Here is a 26,712-nt window from a genome sequence, read left to right on the forward strand (position 1 = left end):
CCACAACACCTCATTGCTCGGCATACAGGACCAACTTTTGGCCCTCAGTCCTCAACCAATTTTTCAGATCCTTATCATCCATCAGCTCCCTATAACCTTCTCCGCTATCCATCGATACTCTATATCTCAACATTGTAACCCCCGGTCCTAGCCTCGCTCGCACTTTGTCAGACAACTCGGCAAACGTCACAGCTGAATGTACTCGTATGGCGATAAGGTCATCAGTAGCCCTATCATAAATTTTTATCTTGATGTATGGCGGCGGACCAGATTGAGGTGCAGTACCGGGTGTAGTGGCGCTCGTAGAAGTTGAAGGACCTCCAGCACCCATACCCCATGACGACGTCGTGTTGGCTGTGGAAGGCCCGCCGGAAACATAATGCGCCGTGGCGGACTGCCTGCCGGATGTGGGATAGGCCGACGAGTCAGGTCTCGACGAATGATGAGGGTTTGTATTAATGGGGGGAAGAGGTGATGCGCCACGTGATGACATGCTCTTCGATACGGCGTGCTGTTGATAAGCTTGTGGAGAATGGCGGTATTGGTTGGGGGACTGGGAGTGTGGTGATGTGACTGACTGGGATCTCATATCGTTTGTTAAAGCACCATAGTCCTCCAGTCTGACATCTGCCAACTGCTCTTCTAGCTCTCCCAGGGCATCTTGTCTCGACACTTTCTCAAAGTGATCACCATGTCGAGTAGCAAAGAATGCCCTAAATAATTCATGTCGAAGGATAAAGCCGGCACCCTTGGACTTCAGATCAAGCAGCTCTTTGACATACACATCTAACTCTTCCCTTCGGTATTCAGTCAATTCGTCATCAATCTCGTAATCCACTGGACCGGGCATATACGGCAAAATACGCTCCGGCGTAGAGCGACCATCGGCGGAACCAGATCGACCAGCTTCGAGAGGGAATGTATCGAGAAGAGCAATCTGAAAGTCGTAAAAGTCTTCGTATGATCGATAAAGACCGAATGTATAAGCAGAAGCGGTAAGATCATCGGGGACAAATGTGACCTGAAGGCGGAACCAATATACGCCATTCTCTTGGTGAAACGAGGGAACGGACATTGACTTCAAGTCGCCGAGAGGTAGTATTTCGTTCTTCACAGGAACATAGGGGGTTTGCTTTGAGGATCTTTCAGTGGGCGCAGGAGTGGTGGAAGAAGACGATGCCCCACTGGGAGGGTTAATCAAAGTAGTTGACATAGACCCTGTGCGAGACATCGAACTATAAGAGTCGGAAATCCGGGTAGTTTGTGCCGGGGCGTAAGGTGAGTTGGTGACACCCTGCCCAGGAGCTATATCAAGTTTTCCGAGAGGTATGGCTGCAGCCTTATACTCCGCAGTTTTCTTCTTCCACTCTTCGACCATGGGGATCGAGTTTGGCTCAATCTCAATAAGCTGCCCAGTTTTAGGATCTCTGACTTCTACAAAGGCGACGGGGATCAAACCTGGGCCACCAAGACGCCCGATAGGTTTGGCAACGAACCTGAACAGAACTTTGAGCCTTTACTACTGATGACTGGTGTAGATGACGCACCATTCATGATTGCTCTGCGCCATGATGACAATGGGTTCTCCTTTCTTGGCTTCCAGCTCGTCTGGTCTTTCAGCTCGAAAGTCATACTGCACAATGGCGTACACTCTGTAATCGAGTCAGATACAAGTTCAGCAAACAGAAGAAGATTCAACGCCTACGGGCTTTTCTGTGTTCGGGTTTCGTCAGCAGAGGCAGGCGGCGACAAGATTGGACCCGCTTTGGGTACATCTTTTTGAGAGCCAGAACTATGGGACGGGGTGTTTGGTCTGATACTGAATTTATCAATACTCGCCAACGCCGTGGCGTTTGAACATGAAATTCCTTACCTTCCATGATCCACCGACCTCTGACCTGCAGGATGCCTACCGCCCTTTACAAACTCCTCAAAATCAAGCTTGGGCACCAGCCCCCTTGATCCAGTGAGTGGATCTATAGTTTATTAGCCAAAGCCGACACGACGCGTCTCTCGCCTTACAACATTACGACTTACTCAACGCCTCGAACCAGACATCCCTTTCTCCTGTCACATACCAGAAATCGCCCTTGTTGTAACTCAGCTCTTGTGGATTCGTGCTTTGATGGGAGGTGAGCGCTTTAATCACTTTTTGCGGAGGTGCTACTTTTTCAGCTGGTCTGCCGAGGGCATGAGGATTCCCGGAGTAGGTGATCGGTAGTGGGGGCGAAGGTTGAGGGGAACTGCTGTTCTTTTCGTTGTTCAAAGACCGCCTGAGAGATTTCATAATATTTGCCGTTATGATTTGTTGCCGAGAACTTGGGGGAAATGGGCTGATACGTGATGATAAGAGATTGGTCGAAATATGAGAACGAACGAAAAGAAAAGAGAACCGCGGCGTGTGTTGTTTTGTTGTCCCTGTGCGGTGGCGGCGGCGGTGTCCACGTTGATCACTGATATGAATGATGATGATGAGTAGTAGCTAGTAGGAGGAGGTATAAATATTATATGTACCGGGCACTCAGCTGTCGGTACTACTTACTCCTCCTATTTGTTGTTGACGACTGTCATCTGGATCACATTTTTCTCACCACCAAGTATCATCTCCATCCGTTAGATTGAAATTCGGAATGTGCAAAGGCTGGCCATTGTCCATTATTTATTGATGTCGCTGATGTCTATATAATAACCAGCCATAGCAGCGGGATAGTGCTCTTGCTTTCTGGGTCTTTTTCTCATCAATCTCCGGTATGCCTTTAGAGCTTCGTTCACCAAAGAGTTTTCATAATACTGTTCCGCAATGAGCCACTACCATCCCTTGATCTCATGTGTTGCTGCGTCACCATATAATATATGCTTACCACAGGGAAACCATTCATTCCGCGACAAATTCTGAACGAAAGAAACAGTTGTTGTTTGTGTAAGCAAGCTGGATGGACAAATGCATCGCAATAAGGTCAAATCGAACAGCCGTTACCCTTTCTCTCGGGAGGAATAGCTGCCATGTTTATTGGCCCAAGTCTCACATACAGACCTCGCCTGGAGAGAGGTTGTTACCTTTATAGCCCAGCCAGCGAATAGATTAAGACGATGATGGGGTTCGGCCTCGCAATGAAGAGGGCTAGTGCGGAAGGACGCATACGCTTGACGATAGTGAACATCGGTTAATCGGGTTCTGTGACATGCATCGGATTGAATAGTTGGCCAAGAAAAGTTATACAACCAATTGCTGCAAGCATCGGAGATGAAATTTAATTAATCGCTAAAAAAGTTCATAACTAAAAAAGTAATACCACAGGACATCGTAATTTAAGATCTTTTTCCAGAAAAAGTAAACAAACAAAACAAACGACGTCACAGCATTGACACTGGAATCGGGTGAATATAGCGTGCTGCTGGTAACAATTTCTCAGTCAGATCACCTTTCAAACGACAATTTCCTACTATCATTTGTTTTCCTAACCAGGAGCGTTCACCGTATAAGATACTTTTTAGCGGATCAAGTTTTCTCAACCCGCCTGGCTGGTCGAACAGTCCCAGGCGCAAGAGGACATGTCAAAAGCTTCACAAGTACCGCATCAATCGGCTTCGCTTGTTCTCCAAAATCCACCTCGTCACCACTCGCTAAGAAGAAGACCTTCAGCACGGGAAGCCGTCGACAGCTTCGTCAGTCCGCTTGCCCGTTTGGAGATAGAAGGACGGATTGCAAAGGGCTGGGTAAGTTGCGGTACTGAATCTCTTCTCTATTGCGGACATGCCATCATCGCAGTCACTAATGCCCCATGACTTATATCAGAATACTGCATCGGAGTCACATGCTGCTTCAAGCTCCCTCCACAGAGAAAATTTATCTCCGGGCCAGCCACCCAGTGCCCCTCCCATTCCCGCACTCGAATTTAATCTTTTTCGCCACAACTCGATTTTGTCTATCGATTCTTTAGCCAGCGAATGTACCGTGACTGGCCAACAAAATGACGACAAGGATGAGGTGGAGTCTCCCGTAACACCAAAAGCTATATCTTCTGGTGACTCACATCTTAGTCTTGGCAACTCTACCCCTACGAACAGCCAATCGTCATCAAAATGGACATCATCATCGACAAGGGACGATAAACAGATGAGAGCAGATCACAAATCTATGGCCTCTATTCTTCCTATTCGAAGCCTATCACTTTCATCTCATCCATCTACCACTCTCTCTATCCCTTCTGGAACTTCCTCCACACATTTCAAATTGGGTCATGTATCTCCAAGGCGTACAAAATCACAGTCCAAGGCAGAGGCTTTGACTCGTGAAGCTCCTGTACCTTTACATCCCAAGGAAACTGAAGTCAACTCTGACTGCATCAGTGTACATGGCGAAGAGGGAAGCGAATGGGGTAAAGATGAGTCTCAATTTGAGTGGCTCGACACTTATGGAGTACCCCAAGCTATAAATGGTATTGATGGTGGAGGAGATACGAAGACATCCGGCCCGAGTAGGCGACTGTCAAAACTAAGGGCAACAATGAGTCGACAGCAGGGGGATGGAGGGCAAGGAAAGTTAAAAAAACCTGTAGTCATCCCGAAAAGGGCCCCACCACCGCCGCCGAATTCTGCGCCAGCACCACCTATAGTGCGGCGGTCATCCAGAAAGATACCTCGAACCCCGCCGGTCCAAGACATTCGAAAAATGAACAGGCAAGCTTCCGAATCAAGCATACCCTTGAGACCAGCTCACCCACCATACCGCCAACGGTCCGACACCGATATAATTTTCCAACCTAATCCCACATCTTCCCAAATCTCTTCATCCTCATATCTTGCCCCTCGTATGGTTCCTCTGAAAAATGAAACCTCTTCATCAGCTTCACTCGATCTGCCTTCTGTGGGCCGTTTTTCCCAGATGTCATTCCAATCAGGATATTCTTTTTATGACCTTGATGGAGATTCAACCCCGTCGGCCTCCAGAGCTGAGAGCGATTTTGCATTTCCTAGAGGCAAATATATGAAAGTGTCCGCTTCGGCTTTGGAGCGGGAAAAGGAGATGCGGAACAGGGTGGTGTCCGAGCCGATAGTCAAAACTCCTAGTGCTCCAATTTCAGTAACAGATCGCTCAGCGAACGAATTGGTGTGCATGGGAATTGAAGCTAGAGGGAAAGGAGAACTGTCCAAAAGTGCTTACTATTTCATGAAGGCAGCAGAAGCAGGAAACTCGACTGGGAGGATATATTGGGGCAGGTTGACTGTTTCCTTCGCTTTGATACTCTCAACTGATTTGCACTTCAGGTCTCGCCTTAAGATATGGCTTGGGAGTCGGAATAGATGACAAACGTGCATTTGCTGAACTCAGTCAAGCGTGCGACGTATCGCTCGCGGAAGGGGGGCTTACAATTCATACCTCACCAGGCAGAATGGCACTCACAGCGCAAGAGAGAAAGAAGGTGACAGTAAGCAAATACATGTTTTTTGTGGGGTAAGCTTTAACGTAAATATCTCAGGAGGATTTGGCTATAGGGATGTTTGAAGTTGGAAATTGTTTTTTGGGAGGGATAGGAGTGAAAAAGGCGCCAGATGTTGCATTGCAATACCTCAGATTTGCAGCCAACTTGGGAGATCTCTCAGCTCAAGAGCGTAAGTCCATTTCCATTGTGAAAGTGCAAAAGCTCATATGGTATCATATCCAGAACTTGGATTTGTGTTATCCAAAGGTTCAAACGGCATCAAAAAGGACATGAAGGAAGCAGCAAAGTGGTATAGAATGGCTGTGAGTCGCCTGAAACTGGGTGTAGAAATGAAAAGAGGAGAAGAAAGCTAAAGCGAAATTCGCTTCATAGATAGCACAAGGATCTAGTAACACTGTTGGCCTGTCGTGGGTTTGGAAGGTGAGCCTAATTCACAATCTACTATTAATCACGAATAACAGCTCCCAGGAAAAATATATGTCATGACCCTGTAATACAAAGCTATCGAAATAGACCAATCTCTACCACACGTTGCCTGCACAAAAATCTATTGATGCTGTACTTTGTAGTTACCTTCTTGTAGTAATGATAGTGGTATGCCTAGTAAATTAATGTTATATGATAACCTCTCTTGTTTCCCGAGGATGATTGCTATGGTGAAAGAGTAGTGAAATTCTGTACATTGTGAAATAGGGCTGTTAGACATTTCATCAACGGAATGAGACCACGTAGATTTATTTGCCCAGTGGCAAAATCACTCACGACGCGCCAGTCGCTGATCGCGCCTTGTGTTGCAGCATATTTGGTAGTTGTGTGTTGCTCGTTCCTGCAAATAACAATTCTTTTCCTTTTCTACATTGCATTGCCTTCTTTATTATGTTCTACACATGACAGCCATCATAATGACACCGACATCCCCAACCACACCTCAGAAGCGTCAATCATACGATCCCTATCTCGTCCAGAGCACCTCCCCTTCCCTCTTCGCCGCCGGGTGCAGTTCGCCAGCTCAGACTCCCGGGTCGGCGCACAGATCGAGTCGGAGTATGGGGAGCCTCAACAATGTACTGGAGCACCCGGTGCATTCCAGTTTGAAAGGGAAAGGGGTGGATAAAAGCGAAGTGGACGATAGACGTCGAAGCATGGATAGCCCAGGCCTCAGGAAGCTAGGAAGAAGGAGCGAGACTTTGCCTGATTGGCTAGTCAAAGGAAAAGAGAAAGGCAGAGTGAAAGACATTAATCTGCCGGGCAATCCTAAGCAATGGGCTCGTAAGTTTTCGTCACAACTCTAAGTCGCAAGCTGATGTTTACTTACTATACTGTCAGCGTCTGAATTAGCCCAGTATTTGACATATGAATTACGTACAGGCGGTCCAGATGGTACAGGCAAAATTCTGCCTGCGCCATTGATAGCCGATATTGAGTCTTGGGTGCTGAGGCAACGTGTATCTGGAACACTCTTCCTAGAGGGTAGCTCGGAAGGATGGGGGTGAGTACTCCATCTGCCCCGTCATATCAGAGCTAAAACGAAAGATAGAAACAACACATCAAGAGCACCTCCATTCATACCCCTCTTGCAAACGATTGCCCGCCGCCTGCGCCGCAGATCACTCCTAGACCCGCATTCCCTGCCTAATTCTCGGTTCCCTGGGTCGTCAACACTCTTGGAGGAAGATGAAACTTCGTACGATGACGCGACGACAGGAGTGAAGCGGATGGCAAAAGCCTATGATGCCCGTTCATCTGCTTCTGAAACAAGCTTCAGCGGTGATGATGAGGGCGAACTCTCACGACTTGTTGCTCAACATACTGGGGACAGTGTTATCGAACGTTGGAGAAGATGGGAAGAGACCGGGGAGGCACTCAAACCGTCGGAACATGAAGAGTACATCCAGGGGTATGGGAGAAAAAGGAATCTGTCTGACGTGTCAAGTTTATCGAGCGTTTCGCATGGCTCAGCAACGTCTGAAAGAGTCGGAAGGAAGAGTCCAACAATGGAGGAAATGTTGCAGGACGTGGGAGAAAATTTGGATGATGAGGACGAAGATATGGGAAGGGCCACCATCAAACCACCTCCAAAGGCTGCAGATGCCATACTTTCCCCTGATGGGCGACTTCATAAGCAGGCTACGTCTGAACCATTACAGCAATATGATCCCCTGGTGGACAAATTGAAGTCTCCCAATTCAAATTTTTACTCTATTTCTGAAAGACGTTCTATTCGTGGTCGAGCATCGGTTGCCCCTGCGCTTGAACACGCAATACGACCTTCTGGCTTGGATGTGCCAGCCGAACCGGATTCGAAAGAAGTCACCCCGTCCGCGACCCCATCTAAAGCTAAAGTATTACCTCCCAACGAACTTCTCACCAACGGAGGGCATTTTCCTGAGAATATGAACCGTTATGCTACCCTTGGCAAGTCATCTACCAACAGACGACATCCCCATCAGTTGCTCTCACTGGAACTCAATGACGGAGATGCCGATGAGCAAGACGAAGGCAGCGATGAAGGGCACTGGGAAACGGCTAGGAAGGTCACACTTAGACCCACGCGAGCTGCTGCTCATGATTCGTCTAAAGCAGACATCAGACCAACAGATAAAGTGAAGGAAAAGGAGGAGAAGAAGATGGGAGAGCAGATGGCCCAGCTCATGGAAAGAATCAAGGATTTGGAAGAGAGATTACAAACTGCCACTTCATCCAACGTCTTACCTCCTGTAGTACCAGTCAATGTACCGCCCAGGGAGAAGAAGTTCGCCTTGCTTGACCTTCTTGGCTGGAGCAAGGATGAGGAGGACGATTTACCGAGAAGGGTCAAAGAATTGCCCGCATATTTATTTTTGGTTGGAGTGGGTGTCGGTGCGATTGTTGTCGGGGTAATTCTAAGGAGGCGATGATTGCAAGAACCATCTTGTTGGATTACTGTGCGAAGAGAAAGAAGTTGTTTTCTATGAGTTATGAAATAGAAAGGTGGTGCTCCTTGTTTTGTTTTACCATTTACAGTTTTGTATATATGTAGGATTGTCCATATGTATTTTGCCCATTATGGGCGCGCTTTCGTTGAAAATCTGCTATACTCGTCTTGTTTAATATAGTAATGCTTATTAGTGCGGTAATCACATTCCTCGATCTTCATCAATCCGCCACACAAAGAAGTTGTGCTAAGGTAAGAAAACAGACACATATAAATACGATTTGTACAATAGATTGGAACAATCTGGTTCCGCCAACAAGTTGCGTCCTGGTTATGGTGTGAGTTTAAGGATTTTATTTTCCTTTTTGCGGTCAGTTCAAACATACTGACCATAGGCTGTACACGGCCTACTAGCTTGGCGGTGCAAAAAATTGCCTCGAACTACCCTTGCAAGTAAGTAGCTTACTATGGCTCTATATCACTCGATGCCGAAAGAAGGAGCCTATCTTCATCAGTGACAGATGAGTCTGCATCAATTGATCTATTTAGTCATCGATCGTTGTTCTAGTAGACGTATAAGGCTCATCCTTGGCCCATTATCCAGACTTGCCCAGCATGGATACCCGCGTCCTTAAGGGAGGATCTCGAAGATTGGGAGTCAAGCCCGATCCTGATAAAGCGTCGTTAAAGGAGGATGCCTCTGCCGGCCTCTTTGAACATCGAGACAACTTGCTCATATTTTAAGTTTTGCACGATGTTTGTCTTTTCCTGTTGGAATTCCATATATCACGGTGGTACGTCTTATATCAACTGGACTAGCTATAATCCTGGCGGGAACGTATAAAAAGCGAACGGGCATCGACTCGAGTACTTTTGGCATTTACTTCATTCACATCCACTTCTCAATCGGACCCGTATACACTCCTTACTATTACTCACACTCCTTAGCTCACCTTGTCCCTGTATCAGCGTACGTCCCGTTGTTCACATATTTACAGTTATTTAACACCCTCTCCGACAGTGAATACATCTCCAACCCCATCCGCTTCACACTCGCCGTTGGCCCATGCTTTCTTTTAAAGCTCTCCTTAACAGAGCTCGAACTATATTCTCACGCTCTTGCAAAGTCATGTCCTACGATGCTCCAGAGGAATCTTCCTTGGATGGACAGTGGGAGGTTCTCTCCAAGTAGGTTGCATCCACAATGAATGTTGGTCGCTAAGGTCAGGTATTTAGGAGCCCTTCCATCCTCTACGAATGCATCCAAGCTTTCCCACCTCTTGAAGTTGACACAAGCCCCGTGGATTGGTCTGATCTGGGATTGGGTCCAAATAATGGCCCGCAGACAGGTGACGTACGACCCAACGTAAAACTCAACAGCAAAAGGTGCCGCTCTTTCCCTTGTCAATTGCGAATTGTTAACACGACTTTAGTTCGCTCAGACTTATCAAGCGTAAGAGCAAGGATACCCTGGCATCAGCTTCTAAAGAGTAAGTCTTCCATATGACTTTCATGGTCTGCAAAGTTGAATGTTTCTCTTTACAAGGTCTGCCTCTGCTACGCCAACCTCCAAAAAGAGCTTCTTCAAATCTATCAAGATCCATCGACTTAAATCCAAGAAGAACGTTGACCAGATTGAGTAAGGGACAAAAGAAACTCTTCTCGAATGTCACTGACTAGGCGTCTTAGGACATCGCCCACTGAGGCTGAATTCGTTCGAGCCACCGCGGCATCCGTTCACACTATCACTCCCAAGACCAAAACTCCTACCATAAAACATAACGTCGGGTAAGCTCTGACCATCAGCAGATAGTGCAGTACATCCAAGTGACCGCGAATAAATTATTCTTAGATTATTCAACGGCTCCCCCATCGGGTCTCATCGTACAATGAGTCTGTCAGAAAATACGGAGAACGACAAACTTCTTCCTGATCTAATTCCGAGGTATGATTCACCGATCTCCTCCATGTTGTTGCAACTTGTCACTTAACTATAGCTAGGTTATACTTCACCCCTTTGCCCACTATCTTTGAGAGTGGCGACCAGAAGCGGCCTATTCCATCCGCAGTTTCGGAACGAGACGGGAATTCGATGATCTTGTCCCTTAAGCCCAGGTGCGTCTCCTCAAACCGGCTTTATATGTAGTTAATCTGACTTGAAGTAATCAAACCTAGTTTCGACCTCCTTCCCACCATCGACGAAGTCAGTGAAACATCTACACCAGCCACATTTGAGTCACATCCGCCTTTTGATATCGCCACTTACAAGGATCAATTTCCCCCCTCAGGGGCTCCAGAACCGCTTTTCTTCCGCAGTCGTGATTATCCCTTGCCAATCGGGCACCTTGCTTCTCTTACATTCACGCAAATTCATCCCGATGGCCTTGTGACCCTGTACGAAATGGTTTTGACTTGGATACCTCATGATGAAAGGTTGCCTGCATGCCGCATCACCGTCACTCGTGGCTTCGGCTCAATTAGCCGGTTTGCTGACGCGCTCTTCCATGTCTACTCTCCCGAAGCCTCGCCTCACCTTTTGGCCCTCTTATCGGAATTTCCTGGAGCATCGGATGGACCAACGCATCCGTACAAAGTGGACTGTCGAATGGAGCGGATGCAAAGCTATTTCGATCGCCTCTTTGGATTACAGTCCAGTGATAATTCAAACTTTGTCCTTGACGACCCACGTATTACCCCAGAATTTTTTACAATTCTTCCAAAAGACCGAGGCGATTATATTTCTAGGGAAAAAGCATGGACAGAATGGCAATGCACACTCCAGAGGATGCAAGAAATTGAGCAGCGCGTTGTAGGCAAGAACGAACATTCAAAGGCCAACTTCGCACATGAAAGAACAAAAAAGTACGAGTATTATGACATCCTCATGGCCAGTATCGTAAACTCCGGTCTCTGGTCGCAACCATCCAAGCTTCAAAGTCCATCAGCAGCGAAAATCAGTAATAAAGAGACTGTGGAAGACGAAGACACGGATGTGAGTTTTACAGACCTCAACAATGTGTTTCCATTGCACTCCGCGCGAGCTCTCACCCATCCACCCTCTTCTAATTTTTCCATCGACGTATTCGCGTCAGTTGGTTTGTTTGAGAATTCCCTTGACAACATCTCACTTGCCACCGTAAACTCAGCGTCTTCCATCCCTGCCGACCGGCCTTCGAGCTTGCATTCCTGCAATTTTCATTCTTCACATTCATCAGAAGATACTTCACTTTTTGGAACCCCCAACACATCCACCTTGGATTTGACCCACACTCTTCTTGATGTCAAGCCTCAGGAGGACTTATCAGCCAATTCTAGGATCTCATCCGAGGCAACCCTCTCAAAGACTGGTGTGAAACACCTCCAACTCAATGATGAAAATGTCATTTCCCTCTCCCTCACTAATACCCGATCCTATTTTCGAAGTATTCGCATTCTAGTAGATTTCATTGAATCATGGGAGACAATTCTCTCCCGCATCTACGTCGCCCTTCAACTTTCGGTCAACAATCGAAAGCTTAAAGGCGGCATCTGGGCAGCAGGTACTAAATATGTTGGTTCTCCACATGAAAAAGCAATTGGATTGAACAGCAAGGAAGCTTTCATGGAGTAAGTTGTTGGGCGTTGCAGGCGATTTGAGAATTTGGGAGGACTGGTGACTACCTTGCGTATTATATTTGCGATAACTTCGGGTTTCTCTTTTTTTTGGGTCTGTTTGATTGGACATTTTCGTTTCCTATCTGACATTGTTCCTCTACATTACTCTTCCATGGATCACTTCATATGGGCAATTTACGCGGCGCGAAGATTAAATGTTTGCATGAGAGCTCCCAAGATTTGATTTAAGGACTAGCATAGTCTTAAACGATGTACTTGTAAGGGTTGAGTAAGCCCTTCGGATCGAACAGGTGCTTGACTTTCTTCATGACTTCAATAGATGTCTCGTTCTTTGAGTAACCGATGTAAGGGGCTTTCATGACACCCAAACCGTGCTCCGCAGAGATGGAGCCCTCATTCTCAGCTGAAAAGTAAGATTAGATCTGCGCTCAATGGCAGAGACAGAATGAATACTCACCGACGATCTCGTAAACATAAGGCTCAATGACCTTTTCAATCTCCTCAGTGTACTTGTTGGCGACAATGTTGATGTGAAGGTTACCATCGCCCATGTGTCCGTAGCCCGCGACAGCTCTGATAGGCCCTTCAGGGTTGCCATCACCCTCAAGAACACCCTCCTTCCTGAGTCTTTCCCTCATCTTCTCAACCAAACCATACATCTTGCCCACAGGGACGGACACATCGTATTTGTATACTGATCCAGCCTTGGCCGCAGACTCGGGGATGAGTTCACGAAGGGACCAGATGGACTGGAATTGCGTAGAGTCCTGGGCGAGTACACCGTCGAGGACGAGATCGGAAGTGAGGAGGTGTTCGAGAAGGGCGGTGAGTTTCTACAAGTCTTGACATTAACAAAGCATATTTGATGGATTAAAAAGGGAAAGACACGTACAGCCTCATCGTGTTCAGAATTGCTACCACCGGTCTCGATTAAACAGTAGAAATCACCTTCTTGCTCAAAGACGCTACGGGTCTCGCCGTTTTCCTCTTGGTGCTTCTTGACAAGAGCGTACTATTTCGAATAATTAGCTTCATCAAAAGATACCTCATTGGCCGACTCACACTTTGCTTGTCAAAGAACTCGAAAGCAGAAAGGATCTCGCCGAGGTAAGTCTTGGCTTCACCAAAAACCTTTTGGACGGCGTCATAGGAAGGCAAGGAGAAAACAGCAACGTTCATGGCTGAGGGACGACGAGGGCAAAGGATTGAGATGGCAGTAATGATCCCGATAGTTCCTTCAGAGCCGATGAAGAGCTGCTTGATGTCGAAGCCTATGACAAAAGTAAGATTTCATTGCATCTTGATTGGTAAATACGACTTACCAGTGTTATCTTTCCTGAGCTTGCTCAAGCCGTTCCAGATAGTTCCGTCCGGCAAAACAACCTCCAGACCAAGGACGGTACCGTGCAAGCTTCCGTACCTCAGCAACCTTAAACCGCCAGCATTGGTAGCGACGTTACCACCGATGTGACATGACCCCTTGGCACCGAGATCGAGAGGGAAGATAAAGCCTTGTTCGGCAAGGTAGTTATCGGCAACTTCGAGAATAACGCCGGCATCAGCGACAAAAATACCCGAGACGGGGTCAAATGAACGGATCTGGGAGAGATTTGAGAGGTTAAGGATGATTTCGTCGTGTACGGGGTTAGAGCCACCTATTGTTTTTAGGGGGCTTATTAGCGGGTTATAAAGGAACCTGATGAAATATTGCACCTACCAACAAGACCAGTATTACCACCTTGAGGAACAACAGCCAAACCCTTGTCATAGCAGTACTTCATGACCTTGCTGACCTCCTCTGTGGTTTTAGGTTTGACAACGATGGGACCCTTGCCATGATATTTGTTCATCCAATCGTCGTTAAAGGCTTGCAAATCATCGGGACTCGCAGAACCGTCGATGGTTGAGATTAGAGAGGTGTTAGACGATAAGAGGGCGCGGAGTTCCTTGATGTGTTCCTCGGTAGGCTTGGTGAAGTCCGCACGAGGGGGAAGAGTCGAGCCGAGTCGGACAGAGGTGTAGGCCGTAGGAGAGAGCTTTGCTGGGGCGAGAGCGCTCCTGGGCAGGGGGTGGAGAGGTGAACGCCGGAGGGTCCGGGCGGCGATGCGTGAGATAATCCTAGGGGCTGTCATTTTAGCTGGGTGGGGTGGAATGGACGTGGTAAGAGTCCGGTGCCAAATAAATAGCTGGTAGTAAGAGTGATGAGCGGGCAATTCTTTTCGAGATTAGATGCCCCCGACAAGACAACAGCGCGTAAAACGGTAAAACAGCCGAAGGGATCAATCCGCCCGGATTGCGGAGCGTAACTCGATCATTCAAGTGCTTTTAGGCTTGATGGATGGAAAATACTGAGCAATTTATTGGCCACTGGTGCCAAGCAAGAATTGATGACCCGGTTTCCCTTCGCTTGCAAATCAGCCGACGCTTAAAATCCAGAATCTCACAATCTCACATTTTCTGGAATTTAGTCAAGCTCGTCATCTACAGATTATGTTACGTAATATGAGTGGCAACTACGGATCGTCGCCGGAAATTCTGTTATTATTTGTGCCTCCACTCCTCCGTTTCATCAGGGACTGCAATTCTCCAACTCATCTCCATCTTTCCTTGCCTTTTCCAACTTCAACTCTTCTACGCCAGACATGGCAACTATACGCCAAGCTCCTCCATCACACCGAAAGCTTCGCACAGCATCTCATTCTTCCTCGGTCTGCTCCTCAGCAAGTACTGAAGGCAGCTTTGGCGACATGCCTCGGATCAATGACGTTCGGCCGATCTACGACTCTTCAAATGCGTCGATGGAAGATAAAAGGGATGCTACAAGAATTACACTTCCAAACTCCATAAAATCGCTGAGCAATGAGAGAAGCGACAGCAATAAAGGTGGCAATCCCGCCAAAGAGGGCAAGGTGACAAGGAAATTCCCCGAAGAGGAAGAGGAAGATATCCTGCGAGAGTCTGAGTCTCGTTTCGTGCTGTTTCCCATCAAGTATAATGAGGTATATATGTTTAGATTTTATATGCGGTAGTAGCCTCTAATTTGTTGTAGATATGGCAAGCTTATAAACATGCCCAAGCCAGTTTTTGGACCGCCGAAGAACTCGATTTCGGACATGACCTCATTGATTGGCATGACCGGATGACAGAACAGGAAAGATTTTTCATCCTAAGAATATTAGCATTCTTCGCAGCCTCAGATGGAATTGTTGGTGGTGAGTGTCTCTATTTCACGGCTACGCACCGCGTTACAACTATATTCTTTGGCCCTTCATGAGTTACTCCACTTCCGACATGAATCGCTAACGTTCATCCACGTCAGAAAATATCGTGTCACAATTCGCTCTCGAAGTCCAAATAGCAGAGGCGCGCGCATTTTATTCCTTCCAATCAATGATCGAACAAGTGCATTCTGAGACGTACAGTCTCTTGATCGAGACATATGTTAGGGATGCGCAAGAGAAGGATTTTTTGTTTAGAGGGATGACAAACAGTAAGTCCAGCACCTTTATCTTACCATAGTACGCGATGTTAACAGTACGCGATAGTCCCTTGTATAAAGCAAAAAGCTGACTGGGCATTGAAATATATCACAGATGAGCTGGTGCGTATCCACGTAAGACGATCTCGTCTCATGCTGACCATCTCACAGCCCTTCCGAACTAGACTGGTGGCTTTTGCATGCGTAGAAGGCATTTTCTTTTCTGGGTCCTTTGCTGCTATCTTCTGGTTGAAGAAGAGGGGATTGATGCCTGGACTGACATTCTCAAACGAGTTGATCAGTAGGGATGAGGGTATGCACACAGTGAGTTATTTCTTCCCTCAATCTCAATCGTCTTGCTTATCAGTAAAAGGACTTTGCATGTCTTTTATATAATCACCTCAAGCACCGATGTTCGACAGATGAAGTTCACCATATTGTCTCGGAAGCGTTGGTTATTGAGAAGCAGTTCCTTACCGATGCCCTTCCTTGTGCTTTAATAGGTATTAACGCCCATGTAAGTACTTGTCTCCTTCCCCTTGACATCTTCAATTGCTCACAACTCAATTAGTTGATGTGTCAATATATGGAATTCGTGGCAGACAGACTCGTCGTTGACTTGGGCTATCCCAAGATATACAATGCCACTAACCCTTTTGACTGGATGGAATTGATATCATTACAAGGCAAAGCTAGTTAGTCTGATTTCGTTCAAATCACTTCGGGGGACTGTCTCGGCTGACACAAGCTCTGTAGACTTCTTTGAATCCCGCGTCTCTGCTTATCAGAAAGCAAACGTGTCCCGTACAGGGACTCCATCTGGCCAAAAAGAGGATGAGAGATTAACAAGGCGGGTGTTCAGGACGGATGCGGACTTCTGAGAATGGTCTCAATGAAGCCTGTCCAACCAGTCACAGGCTTGAAACCGTGTATTTGTATCAATTTGAAGCAGTAATGTCTATCATCCCCGCTCAGGAGCTTTTTGTATCATCACAAAAAAGATACATGTAGAGTTAGCTCTAGACCTTGTATATAAGCGGACATCATTATAGTATTTGCATCTCAACTCATTCATGCATTCACCTTTCAACTGTTATTTTTGGCGTTAGCTTGTGTGGGTGTATATCTGAACGAAGATTAACGCACATGAAGTGCATCTGAACAAAAGTGAAAGAAAGGGAAAAAGGCTTGTTGATCTTTGACCGATTGACATCGGCAATCTACCCGAGACATAAGCACTGTGCCGCGAACCCTTAAATAACCATCGAATGTTTCACAACTGATGACCACCATGTCTCCGCACTCGTTTTGCTACCAAGCATATACTCCGGGCAGCGGGACAGCCTGGAAACACTACAGTGTAGCAGAGTTTCGATACAAGACAGCGGCTTCTCATCAAATATAGACGGCATAGTGGTCCGAGCGTGGGTTCGTTGCAAAGGGTCCTCCGCCAGCTACGTATCACAAAGACACGCACTACTATATACTCAGCACAAGCCCCTTTTAGCAAATAACACACGACTCTTAGTCTGCATGAAGTAGCGCAAGCCAATATATAATGGCGTCCCTTTCTTACACAGTCGTCCTCTCGTTATCGCCTTATACAGTGGTTGCTACGGTACTGCGTAGTAGACGCTGTCAGATTAGACGTCCTCTTCTTCTCACAATAAGACGCACATCAGCGCTTGACAATTCCTCATGGCCTCGACTTTTCACCCCATTCGATTTGGCTTTAAAGCCACAATCATTTCTTCCTTTTTAGTACTGGGACATACATTGTTGGTTGCCTCTGCTCATAACTGTTGGTTCTGAAGTATCTATGCACTGAAAACAGAAATCTCTTCTGACTATTAATACTACTAGCTACAGTGAATTCCGCTAATCCTGCTCTACCTGGGGCGCTATCCAGTCTCTCTGCTCTCATCTTCCTCACTCTTCTTTGGCAATGTTTCACCTTGTTAGAAAGTTCAGACCTGAACACGTACTATTCTTTCTTCTTTGATGGAGTAGTTCGTCAGGACAAGGGAGTTCTGTTTGGCTTGACGTTCGTGGAGACAGTGTGTGGGCTCCTAGCGCTTATTGCGTGGTTTGGTAAGTTCTTATCTTTCCTGTTGGTTTATCTAAGGGCTAGGAATTATACTGATGTAAGATAGTGCTGCGTGAAGAGGCAGAAATTGTCTTGACAGCTTTTTCAGATATACAGGAAAGCGGTATGGCTCTATTCTATATTGCATCTTATCCGATACTAGACTGAGTCTGAAAAAAACGTAGCACTGATTAGCTTGACATACAATCTTGGCACGTACGCTCTTCTTTTTCTCAACATCTACACTATGCTGTCAATGGGGATGCACGTACGAAAGACGGGAGTGGGAGAACTGATGACCAAAAACTTCTGGTTAGGTCGGATGAGCTGGTGGGAAGGAAGAATCGAGATTGAACATGATGAATTTGAAAAAGCGTAATGATGTATATCGTCCATTTATTTTTTCGGTACTTCTTCATAGGCAATAATTTATCATACAAGACATCCATGCTTATACACCCCCTCATACATTTCCTTTGTACAAATATTTGCTTCATACTTGCCACATCCATGAAGTTTAGCAACTAAGGTCTTGGACGATCATCATTCTTCGTCCAAAAATCAAGTGAACGTTCATAAAAGCTCGTGCTGTTGACCAAATCTATCCTAACATAAAAACCACCTATTTAAAAACCTTTTGTGAAGTTGATACAGTTTACAACAAATTATCGCCGTTCGGCGCTTCCTTCCCTTCACATACAGGTTCAACCCAGCTCTCCATCCTGTTCCTCGCCGGGAAAACAGGTCTCTCTTGTTCCGTTTCTCCATTCTGTTCATAGCGAGGTTCAAAGGCGGATGATCTTGATTTCGATGGAGTTCCCTTTAGCGAAGGAGGTTCAACAAGTACTCCTTGGCTTGAAGGTGTCCCTCCAACCCACTCCCCATCATCATCATCCCCTTCTTGTTCCCTTTTTGAAGAGAGATCGACCCTATTGAGATGTCTGGCGATATCCATAGGTCCAGCAGCTGTGGTGGTGCCAATAGACTCATTGTCGTCATCTGTGCTATTCGCTTCTTCTACATCAAGATGATCCTCCTCTTTTGCGGCAAGAGGTGTAGCAGTCGTGCTCGCCGAAACAACCCTGGGGCCTTTGAGGCTATCTTCATTGACGGGAGAGGAAGAGTCGAAACGAGGTTTTGCTGTTCCGGGCTCTTCGAATTCGTCTCCTTCAAAATCGGGCTCTGAGACAGATTCGAGACCGGCATCATCATCTTCCTCCCATGATGGCATCTCGTCTTGCACTGTAAAAATCTTCTTGGGCAACTATTATACCAGGTCAGCAACTGACCTACTGTGTTAAAAGGCAGGCTTACCTGGGCTACTCGCTCCACAAAATCTTCAAAATCATCCTCATCCTTGCAGACAAACCCAAGTAACATGCTTGGGTCTAATCCCGAAAGAGGCATCTTCTTGATCTTCTCGCAGTGATAGGTTCTCAGCAAAGGATCGGGGTAGGCGGTAGTGTACCAAAGCATGTGAGGATCGACCTGCGAATCGACCTGCGAATCGATAGAAGCAGTAGAGGTAAAACCTTTCTGCTTCTTGGGCTGCTCCTGGGCCGCTCCGTTCGATTCGAAAGAGCTTTTTGGAACCTCTTCCCTTATCATTTTCCCTTCATTTCTGCCTTTATCATCGTCAATTCCTTCCACTTCAACACCGTCAGCATCCACCACGTCCAACTTATACTTGGAGCCCTGCCCCCACTCCTCTTGGTCTTCATCCTCTACATGCTCAGGAGCCGAGAACATGGACGGGGTAGTCGATCTTGGCGTCTCCGGGGTGCGTATCATCACACCTTCTTCAGATTCTTCTTCGGCTGTGCTCATTATACTGCTGCTCTCCGTCGATCCTTTTTCCTTTGCAGAATGGACAGGTAGTGGTGGAATTTGAAGTGGAATAGCGGGGCGCGTTAAGTGTGGATCAAGATAGAAGAGATGATTCGCTTGAGAGCCGACAAAGTAATAGGATGATGAAGGGCGTCCACCAGCGATACCTACCGACTGTGGGAACGTGAACAGGGCCTAATCAAATGGGTGAATTGTTTCTCCTGTGACATGCTAGTAAAAACTTACTTTTATAGAGTCGTAGTAGATAGGATTGACGCCATCGAGTCCGAGCCGTACCCCAACGAGAATGAGCACCGCCCTTTTGCCCCACTTTTCTTCCTTCGCTTCGTTATCGCCTCGCCTTTTCTTTTTACTAGAGTTAAATGTTGGGCTTATACTATTCCAATCGTCAGAAGGAAGGTTCGAGGCAGTATAGACATCGGATTTGTAGATGATTGAATCCGTTGCGGTGGCTACAGCGACTCCACAGGGCGCAAATGAATTCGCAAGTGTCCTTGGCCGCTTTGTCAGCTTTTCGTTGGAGCTTGAATGAAATAGACAGACTCACTTCAATGCTCCGGCAGCCGTGCTAGGCCCGAACCACTCGCCCACTTCTTTGCCCAGCTCCTTACCTATAAGTGCCATCCTATGGACACTGAATGGACAGAGAGGAGAAGGGTCGTCAAGAAACCACGAAAGCATTTGAGCATACTTGGCGTAGTCTTTAAGAGCAGCAATCTCCTGAGTGGTTGTAGCTTCAGAAAAGGAAGCTGGCGTACTCGGAACGCGCCAATCTTCAAAAGAGGATCAGCTATATTCTGACGAGACGTTTGGAAGACGTTATCCCAAAAACGTACCTCGACCTAGATGAATATGTATCAATGCATTTACCAGCAGACTTTGGCCGGTCCTCAACATACATCCCCATCCAGCATCGCTGGTTAATCCTCTCTCTTCTTTTGACCAACCCCATCCACCGCTTCCGCTAGCAGATTGCTGCGCGGCGGCAGTAGGAGTAGTCACTCGCAGAGAGGAAGGAGATGTAGCATCCAGTGGAGGTCCGAAAGAGGCATAGTACGCTTCTGGGGATGGGATAAGAAGATTCGGAGAGAGTGATGATATGGGCGCATATTGGTTACGATAAGTGAACCAAACAGTTGATTTGAAGTCATCGTAGACTGATTTCACATTAGCTCTGGCACAGTTTGCAGGGTATAGGAACATACATTGTTCTGGCCATTTAACAATTTCTTTGCTTTTCTTTTTGCTCGGACTTTCCGCCCCGCTTCCATTCTCTTTTTCCTTATTAGGAGATCCACCGATCGGCATACCTAGCGATAGCGTCGACGGGTTCCAAATACCGGTGAAACCTTTACTTGGAGACGTTGTCTGATTACTCGCCTGCGTATGTACGTGGGCGGGCGATTGAGGCTGCCCAGTTGGCGGAAGAGAGGTGTTGCGCTTCCAAGAGGATGGTCGAAGACTGTTAGGCGATGGCCCGTTCATAGACAGAGACGCCCTTCTATCTTCTACTCCTCCTCCACTACCGCCGGGCTCAAGGGCAGGGAGGTTGCTGGTACTATTTTCGGGTGTAATCGGTCGCCATCCTGGATGAGCTACACCTCTTACCCATATCGTATCCATACACTTATCCGGCTGTGCCTCCGAGTCCAGCAAGTGTCTGACTCCATCGACCGCTTTTTGCCTTGCAGCGTTGAATAGTGATGCGGCAACCGAAGACTGCTTGCGTATAGAAGAAGAGGTTTCGTAGCTGGAGGAGGGTGGGGATCCGGAGGATACGGGAAGGAGATGAGAGAACCAAGTTGACATTTTGTTGGGAAATGTATCTGGGCTTCTGGACGTACCCCCATTTGGGTGTGGAAGAGAATAACGGGAGAGAGAGGACATGGAAGCACCCTGTCGTTGAGGGATGGGAACACCGGTACTACTAGCACTGTTCTGAGGATCGCTTGACGGGTCATGTGAAGTTGTAGATGAACGGATCGACCTAGGTGCCGGCCAGGACATTTGGGAATCTTGGGATGCACGGCGAGAATGAGCTTGACCAAAGCTCGTACGAGGAGATCGTCTTGACTGGATAGAGTTTTGACGTGTGAACGCTGAGGTAATACTGCGAGAAGTAGTGGAATCTGTCGAGGTTGACGATGATTGGCGCATAGCGGCGAGAGTAGATGAACTGCTGCCTGTGACGGCTGGTTCTTCAGGTTTGCCCCGGTCTTTATCCTTATCCCGGCCAAAGAGACGAGACGTTTTCTTTACGAGCCCCCTGCTCTTGGAAGTCTTCTCTTTCTTCTCTTCACGATTAGCCATTTCAAGGAAGCGCGGTCCAGGTTTCAACTCGTTCTCTTCCGGTTGCAAGTCGTCCAAATATTGGGATTCTTGCTCTACACCGTCACCATTTACAGTCACGTCTTCAATGGTCCAGTCATCTTCCAAATCTATAGGTTGTCTTCTGTCCTTATCCTTTTCCTTTCTCAAGATCTTAAACTTCTGCTGATGCGACCGTCCTTTGGGAGGAGGAATGCGATCAGGAGGAGGTGGAGGAGGCAAGTTTGTGCGAGGCCTGACGTTGTTTGAGGCTATAGCAGCATGTGGAAAAGAGGTAGGAGAGAAGACAAATGAGGATTTAGGGGAGGTTGAGGTTGGGGATGACATGTGCTTAATCTAACGACAAGTCGGGTGTGAGCGGATGAGTCACTGCTGGAGTTAGGTTGCAGGTAACTTGCCACTAAGCCTAAAACGGTATTGTCCTGTATAGTTATGCGCCCGCCATAAGAGAGTCTTTGATAAGAGGCTTTGATGTTGTGGGTTGAGATACAGTGAGGTCTGTTTGGATGCTGTGGCGGCGGCGAGAAGTGTTTGGAGATGAGTCGTGACGTATTATGGGGGAGGTGAAGCCTCTTTCGAGGAGCCGTGGTGGTGTCCCAATCTCTGTATGTTCGCGGCCAATCCAGATGATGGGAGCGGGAGGCGATAGGCGATGTGGTTGCAAGGCGGTTTTCCTCTTCCAGGTAGATGTCGGTCGTCCAAAGAGTCTCATCCTTGGGCTGGCTGCTGACCGAACTGCTGCAGCTGCTGCTGCTGCTGCCGCCGCCGCCGCAGGCTTATCCCCAAACACACGTCACCGCCTCCTTATCTTTTATTACACCACCACGACGTGGTTCGGTTAGCGCCGCCGACGACCACCTGCGCGGCACGGCCGCCGAGGCTGCAGGGACGATCACGCCCACTGCCAAGATGCCTTCCGTCGGTGCCTCTGTCCACGTTCGCAACGCCGGCGAGCATCCGTTGAGGGTGCTTGTGTCCATCGCCGCCCTCCTTCAGCGACACTCGCACAGGGAGCCTCGTTGCCCCTGCCGCAACCCCCTATACACGAGGCCGATGAACTCATCCCCTCGCCCTATATAACTGAAAGAAGTGCAACAGTTGTTTCAAGTCTCTTTCGTATCCATTTTTTTCAGTCCTACTAACATAGCCACACCATGTCTGACGACGGACAAGTACAAAGGGGAAAGGCGCGTATATCATTCATCACAATGTTTTCGCCCTTGACTGACATTGTGGATAGGCCGGCATTAGCTGGCCGGCTCAAGAACTAACCTCGGATCCCATTGCCAAATTCTTCCAGTACGGCTCTGTAGGTGTTTCTGTCTGTCTGCTTACTTGCATTTCCATGCTAGATTAACAGTGATACCTAGAAACTCTCATGGCACTGGAACTGGACCAAGCATTGGAAGGGCCCTCTGGTGCCGGAGACCTCTGACGACCTTGAGATTGACGCAGAATTTGTGCCCATGATGTGAGGCTCGTTTTTGTCTCAAGCGCCTTTCATGCAATAGCTTATGACCGGCTTCAGCTGGTCACCCCAATCTTTAGATGATGGTTGCGACTTGCAAGAAGGATGGAATCTTCTCTTGGGTTTCAACGAGCCTGGTAGGCCTTTCAATTGCGGAAATAATTGTTATTAACAAGATATAGACCTCGACAACGAAGCTGTTGCAAGCCATCGCTCTCCGCAGGAAGCTGCAGACGCGTATGTTGGCCCGGAATCATGTTCCATTCGATTTGAGCTCAATATTACATTCACTGTAGGTGGATCCAGCTGGCACAACTCCGTACCGATCCAGACAACCAGCACCTCGTTTCCCCCGCTGTAGCATCCAACGTGGAATGGCTTAAAGAGTTCCTCTCCCTGATTCCAGAAGACACTTATCCCGCCTACTTGGCTGTGCACCTCTACACAACCACTTTTGATGATTTTGTCGGCAAGATGGAGATGTACCACAACGAGTTTGGATTGCCTATTATCTTGACTGAATTCTGCATGCAGGTGAGCTAAGGAGGACGTAAGGTTAGATGATCGAGTTTAATATAATCTCTTCAGAGTTGGGACGAAGGTGTTCCAGGCCCAGAGGACCAGCAGCAAGTCCATGATTACATGGGTGAGCGGTTCCATTTGTTTAACCTATTCATAACTGATCCTTGTCAAGGCCAAACAACAAAATGGCTTGATGAAACTGACTATGTTATGTGAGATGTCTTCATTATAAGTGAGGGAAGGTATATGGCTCATGAAGATTGTATATGCAGTAAGTACTGTTGGTTTGGCGCTGTTCGTGATACGGCGAACTTGCACGACGTCCACCCCTTCAACCGACTCATGGATGAAAACGGCGAGATTACCCCATTGTTTGTGTCTCTCAAGTCAATATACCGGTCTCGAACGCTGATGGGGGCTGTACAGGGGTTTCCAATACATGTATGGTGGGCATGAGTAAGGATGCCAGCACAGCTGTCGTGGATCACACGGATTCGGCAGGCACAGCAGTCTTGCGCCGCTTCATCCAATATTTGTAGATATCGCTCAAAGTTAAAGGCGTTACCGTACTTTTCGTCATGTACATATCATCAATCGACGAAAACGACATTTGCTGCAATTGTTAAAGGCCACTGTTGAAACGGCAGTGAACTCGTCGGCGGACCCCTTGCAATTATAGTCATATCCTTCCTTTGTCTTGGGCTTGCAATAAAGGAGAAAGATGCCAAGCTGTCCTGAAATCAACCAGCAATTGTTCATTTTCTCTCTTGTAGATCTATCAAATTGCCTGGGTGGATTGAAAGGAGCATGTCTGGCCACTGAAGGCATATAATTACTCCTGAGTTTGCTTTGTAGGCAGCTGGCAATTACACAATTTACCATTAGTGTCCTTTTAAGAGCGTGCTAGACACCATTTTATTTCTCCTTCTACGACATCCCTCATCACAAGCCCTGAGTGTGCTGGTCATACAAGACTTAATATTCATTGCGCGGCGCTCTTTATAGCATCTCAACTGACGATGCTCATGCCTTCCACCTCTGCAGCGATCTTACTACTCATCTTTTGCTCTTCGGCGCGAGCAGTCCCCGCTTGCGTTCGAGGGACAACCGCAGCCGCTACGACCTTGTCTGAGCCGAATGCGTCTATCATATATGCCCAGTTACCAACATCTGCTTCCGGGACAGATCAAGAATCATCTTTAATGCTGAACTCGGGAAAATCGAATAGCATTCTTGCAGCCACTTTAGAATCGCACAGCTGGTCTTCCTCTTACTCTGGCGGTTCAGGATCAGTATCCAATACGGCAGCCCCTACCCGAGTCACGTTTACAGAACAAGCACTTACGAGCGCACACCTAGCTGAAAACAGCAGCTCATCCAAGTTACCAGCAACGTCCGCCAAAGTTGCGACTTTGGCGACGCAAGTATCCAACGTCACTGTCACAACCGGGCAGCTAATGTCAACAAAGGCCAAGGTAGTATCTTCGAGCAAGGGGTCATCGGCGGTCTCGGCTACAAAAACTGGAAGCTCATTCTCTAAAATGGGTATAAGTTGGCCTGTACAAGAGAAAGATGCTTCGCCAATAGCGCAATTCTTCACTTCTACTTCGGTAAGCCGACTGTGTTGTCAATCGAGCCTTCGTTACTAACCTGATAACAGACCATTTCTTGGTGGTTTGACTGGAACAAGAATTGGAACCAAGGTATCCTCAATGCTGACAGTGTGAACGTTTCAGGGAAGTTCATACCCATGCTGTATGTCTCCCAAGTATTGATGGCTGACGATATTATCTAATGTTGCTTCAAAGCTTCGACAAAAATTTCCTTGACAACTCTGACACTTTGCAAAAAGGATTTACAGAGATTATGGGATACAACGAACCAGGTGAATTAAAAAGCACCTGTAATGCAATGTGGGTTGACAGTGCACAGATTTGCAAACGGACAATGGAGTCTCCTCGTACATCGATCCAGTGACTGCAGCCGGAATGTAAGTATCACACACATATTTCTTGACATCTAAACTTAGTCGCTGTCCGGTAGCTGGAAAACTCAGATTACCACATTGAGATCCACCTACCCTACAATCAAAGTCCAATCTCCAGTGATGGCATCCGATCAAGCTTGGCTTTCTACCTTCTTCGCCACCATTTGCCCTCCTCCATACTCCGCCAAAGATGGTTGGGGTGACTGCCCGTACAAGCCAGATTACGTGGCGATGCACTTGTATACTACAGATCCAGATGATTTTATGTCCACAGTGTCGGCATTTCAAAAGACTTTTGGGTTACCACTGGTCCTAAGTGAATTTGCTTGCCATGTGAGTAAACGCAGGTGCCTCCACAACGGCAGTGATATAAACAGATTCACTGACACAGACACCAGAGCTTTGGGACGAATTCCAATCCTAGCACAGCTGACGTCAGCACCTTCATGCAAAAGACGACTTCATGGATGGAGAAACAGTCCTGGCTCGTGTATGTCATCCCAAATATGCTATGGAAAGTCAGCTGAATAAAGTTTAGTAGATATGCCTGGTTCGGTACGGTTAGAGACTCTACCTACCTATATGGAGTAGCAGAGACCAACCGTTTGATGGATGTTACTGGCCAACTGACTGACTTGTGAGTCGAGAACTCAATAATATGCAAGCGAAACGTTGCTGATGCGCAGTAGGGGCAAACAGTACATGAATGGCGGTCAGCCTCTGTAACAAGTTTAGCACGATTGTAATGTACAAGCGGTCGATGTATTTCCGTGGATTTTTGTCATGAATTTTCAATGACGAATGGGTCTCACTAGTCTAAGGGGCTGCACCGTTAGACGGCAGCAACAAATGTCTACAAGGCATACGAGATGCACAGGCTACGTGGGCTTGCTTGATTAGCGCAGAGGTCATTCAGCTATCTATAGCTGTATGAAGGCGATTGTCCAGATTACTTACAGGATTCTGGACCGAGCTTCTTCCTGAAGATAGCTGCCCTGAACACTACTCATTGTTTGTGTTGC

General features: G+C 47.3%; 9 protein-coding genes across 10 annotated transcripts; 6 read left to right on the forward strand and 3 right to left on the reverse strand.

Moving 5' to 3' along the window:
- Window positions 1-10: 10 nt before the first annotated feature.
- CNBK1960 (hypothetical protein) lies at window positions 11-2,287 on the reverse strand (the record flags this gene model as incomplete). Of its 2 annotated transcripts, none has more annotated exons than XM_767732.1 (5): window positions 11-1,496; window positions 1,548-1,652; window positions 1,706-1,813; window positions 1,874-1,976; window positions 2,038-2,287. In XM_767732.1, 5 exons carry the CDS (start codon window positions 2,285-2,287, stop codon window positions 11-13), a joined length of 2,052 nt encoding a protein of 683 aa, XP_772825.1. The 2 variants fall into 2 exon arrangements, with proteins under 2 accessions (XP_772825.1, XP_772824.1); XM_767731.1 differs by having other exon boundaries at window positions 1,706-1,819.
- Window positions 2,288-3,552: 1,265 nt separating this feature from the next.
- Window positions 3,553-5,930, forward strand: CNBK1970 (hypothetical protein; the record flags this gene model as incomplete). The annotated part of the gene is made up of 7 exons (XM_767733.1): window positions 3,553-3,717; window positions 3,797-5,216; window positions 5,269-5,429; window positions 5,481-5,613; window positions 5,667-5,746; window positions 5,817-5,864; window positions 5,913-5,930. 7 exons carry the CDS (start codon window positions 3,553-3,555, stop codon window positions 5,928-5,930), a joined length of 2,025 nt encoding a protein of 674 aa, XP_772826.1.
- A 401-nt stretch (window positions 5,931-6,331) lies between these two features.
- On the forward strand, window positions 6,332-8,341 carry CNBK1980 (hypothetical protein; the record flags this gene model as incomplete). The annotated part of the gene is made up of 3 exons (XM_767734.1): window positions 6,332-6,713; window positions 6,771-6,933; window positions 6,982-8,341. The coding sequence occupies 3 exons, from the start codon at window positions 6,332-6,334 to the stop codon at window positions 8,339-8,341; spliced, it is 1,905 nt and encodes a 634-aa protein (XP_772827.1).
- A 1,083-nt stretch (window positions 8,342-9,424) lies between these two features.
- Window positions 9,425-10,533, forward strand: CNBK1990 (hypothetical protein; the record flags this gene model as incomplete). The annotated part of the gene is made up of 8 exons (XM_767735.1): window positions 9,425-9,546; window positions 9,595-9,744; window positions 9,792-9,848; window positions 9,905-9,997; window positions 10,048-10,146; window positions 10,211-10,303; window positions 10,360-10,473; window positions 10,521-10,533. 8 exons carry the CDS (start codon window positions 9,425-9,427, stop codon window positions 10,531-10,533), a joined length of 741 nt encoding a protein of 246 aa, XP_772828.1.
- A 1,682-nt stretch (window positions 10,534-12,215) lies between these two features.
- Window positions 12,216-14,105, reverse strand: CNBK2000 (hypothetical protein; the record flags this gene model as incomplete). The annotated part of the gene is made up of 6 exons (XM_767736.1): window positions 12,216-12,376; window positions 12,431-12,806; window positions 12,866-12,985; window positions 13,036-13,244; window positions 13,296-13,628; window positions 13,691-14,105. The coding sequence occupies 6 exons, from the start codon at window positions 14,103-14,105 to the stop codon at window positions 12,216-12,218; spliced, it is 1,614 nt and encodes a 537-aa protein (XP_772829.1).
- Window positions 14,106-14,615: 510 nt separating this feature from the next.
- CNBK2010 (hypothetical protein) lies at window positions 14,616-16,332 on the forward strand (the record flags this gene model as incomplete). Its single annotated transcript, XM_767737.1, has 8 exons — window positions 14,616-14,972; window positions 15,023-15,185; window positions 15,293-15,463; window positions 15,519-15,574; window positions 15,623-15,775; window positions 15,825-15,968; window positions 16,023-16,146; window positions 16,208-16,332. The coding sequence occupies 8 exons, from the start codon at window positions 14,616-14,618 to the stop codon at window positions 16,330-16,332; spliced, it is 1,293 nt and encodes a 430-aa protein (XP_772830.1).
- Window positions 16,333-18,192: 1,860 nt separating this feature from the next.
- CNBK2020 (hypothetical protein) lies at window positions 18,193-22,040 on the reverse strand (the record flags this gene model as incomplete). The annotated part of the gene is made up of 6 exons (XM_767738.1): window positions 18,193-18,801; window positions 18,852-19,559; window positions 19,611-19,878; window positions 19,933-20,158; window positions 20,222-20,542; window positions 20,591-22,040. 6 exons carry the CDS (start codon window positions 22,038-22,040, stop codon window positions 18,193-18,195), a joined length of 3,582 nt encoding a protein of 1,193 aa, XP_772831.1.
- An 827-nt stretch (window positions 22,041-22,867) lies between these two features.
- On the forward strand, window positions 22,868-24,163 carry CNBK2030 (hypothetical protein; the record flags this gene model as incomplete). The annotated part of the gene is made up of 10 exons (XM_767739.1): window positions 22,868-22,900; window positions 22,954-23,022; window positions 23,084-23,184; window positions 23,242-23,318; window positions 23,364-23,418; window positions 23,478-23,715; window positions 23,770-23,827; window positions 23,876-23,915; window positions 23,976-24,074; window positions 24,130-24,163. 10 exons carry the CDS (start codon window positions 22,868-22,870, stop codon window positions 24,161-24,163), a joined length of 804 nt encoding a protein of 267 aa, XP_772832.1.
- Window positions 24,164-25,497: 1,334 nt separating this feature from the next.
- Window positions 25,498-26,416, forward strand: CNBK2040 (hypothetical protein; the record flags this gene model as incomplete). The annotated part of the gene is made up of 6 exons (XM_767740.1): window positions 25,498-25,588; window positions 25,636-25,693; window positions 25,747-26,023; window positions 26,089-26,180; window positions 26,229-26,327; window positions 26,380-26,416. 6 exons carry the CDS (start codon window positions 25,498-25,500, stop codon window positions 26,414-26,416), a joined length of 654 nt encoding a protein of 217 aa, XP_772833.1.
- Window positions 26,417-26,712: the final 296 nt, after the last annotated feature.

This window comes from Cryptococcus neoformans, chromosome 11 (genome assembly GCF_000149385.1).
Source record: "Cryptococcus neoformans var. neoformans B-3501A chromosome 11, whole genome shotgun sequence".
NCBI lineage: Eukaryota > Fungi > Basidiomycota > Tremellomycetes > Tremellales > Cryptococcaceae > Cryptococcus > Cryptococcus deneoformans.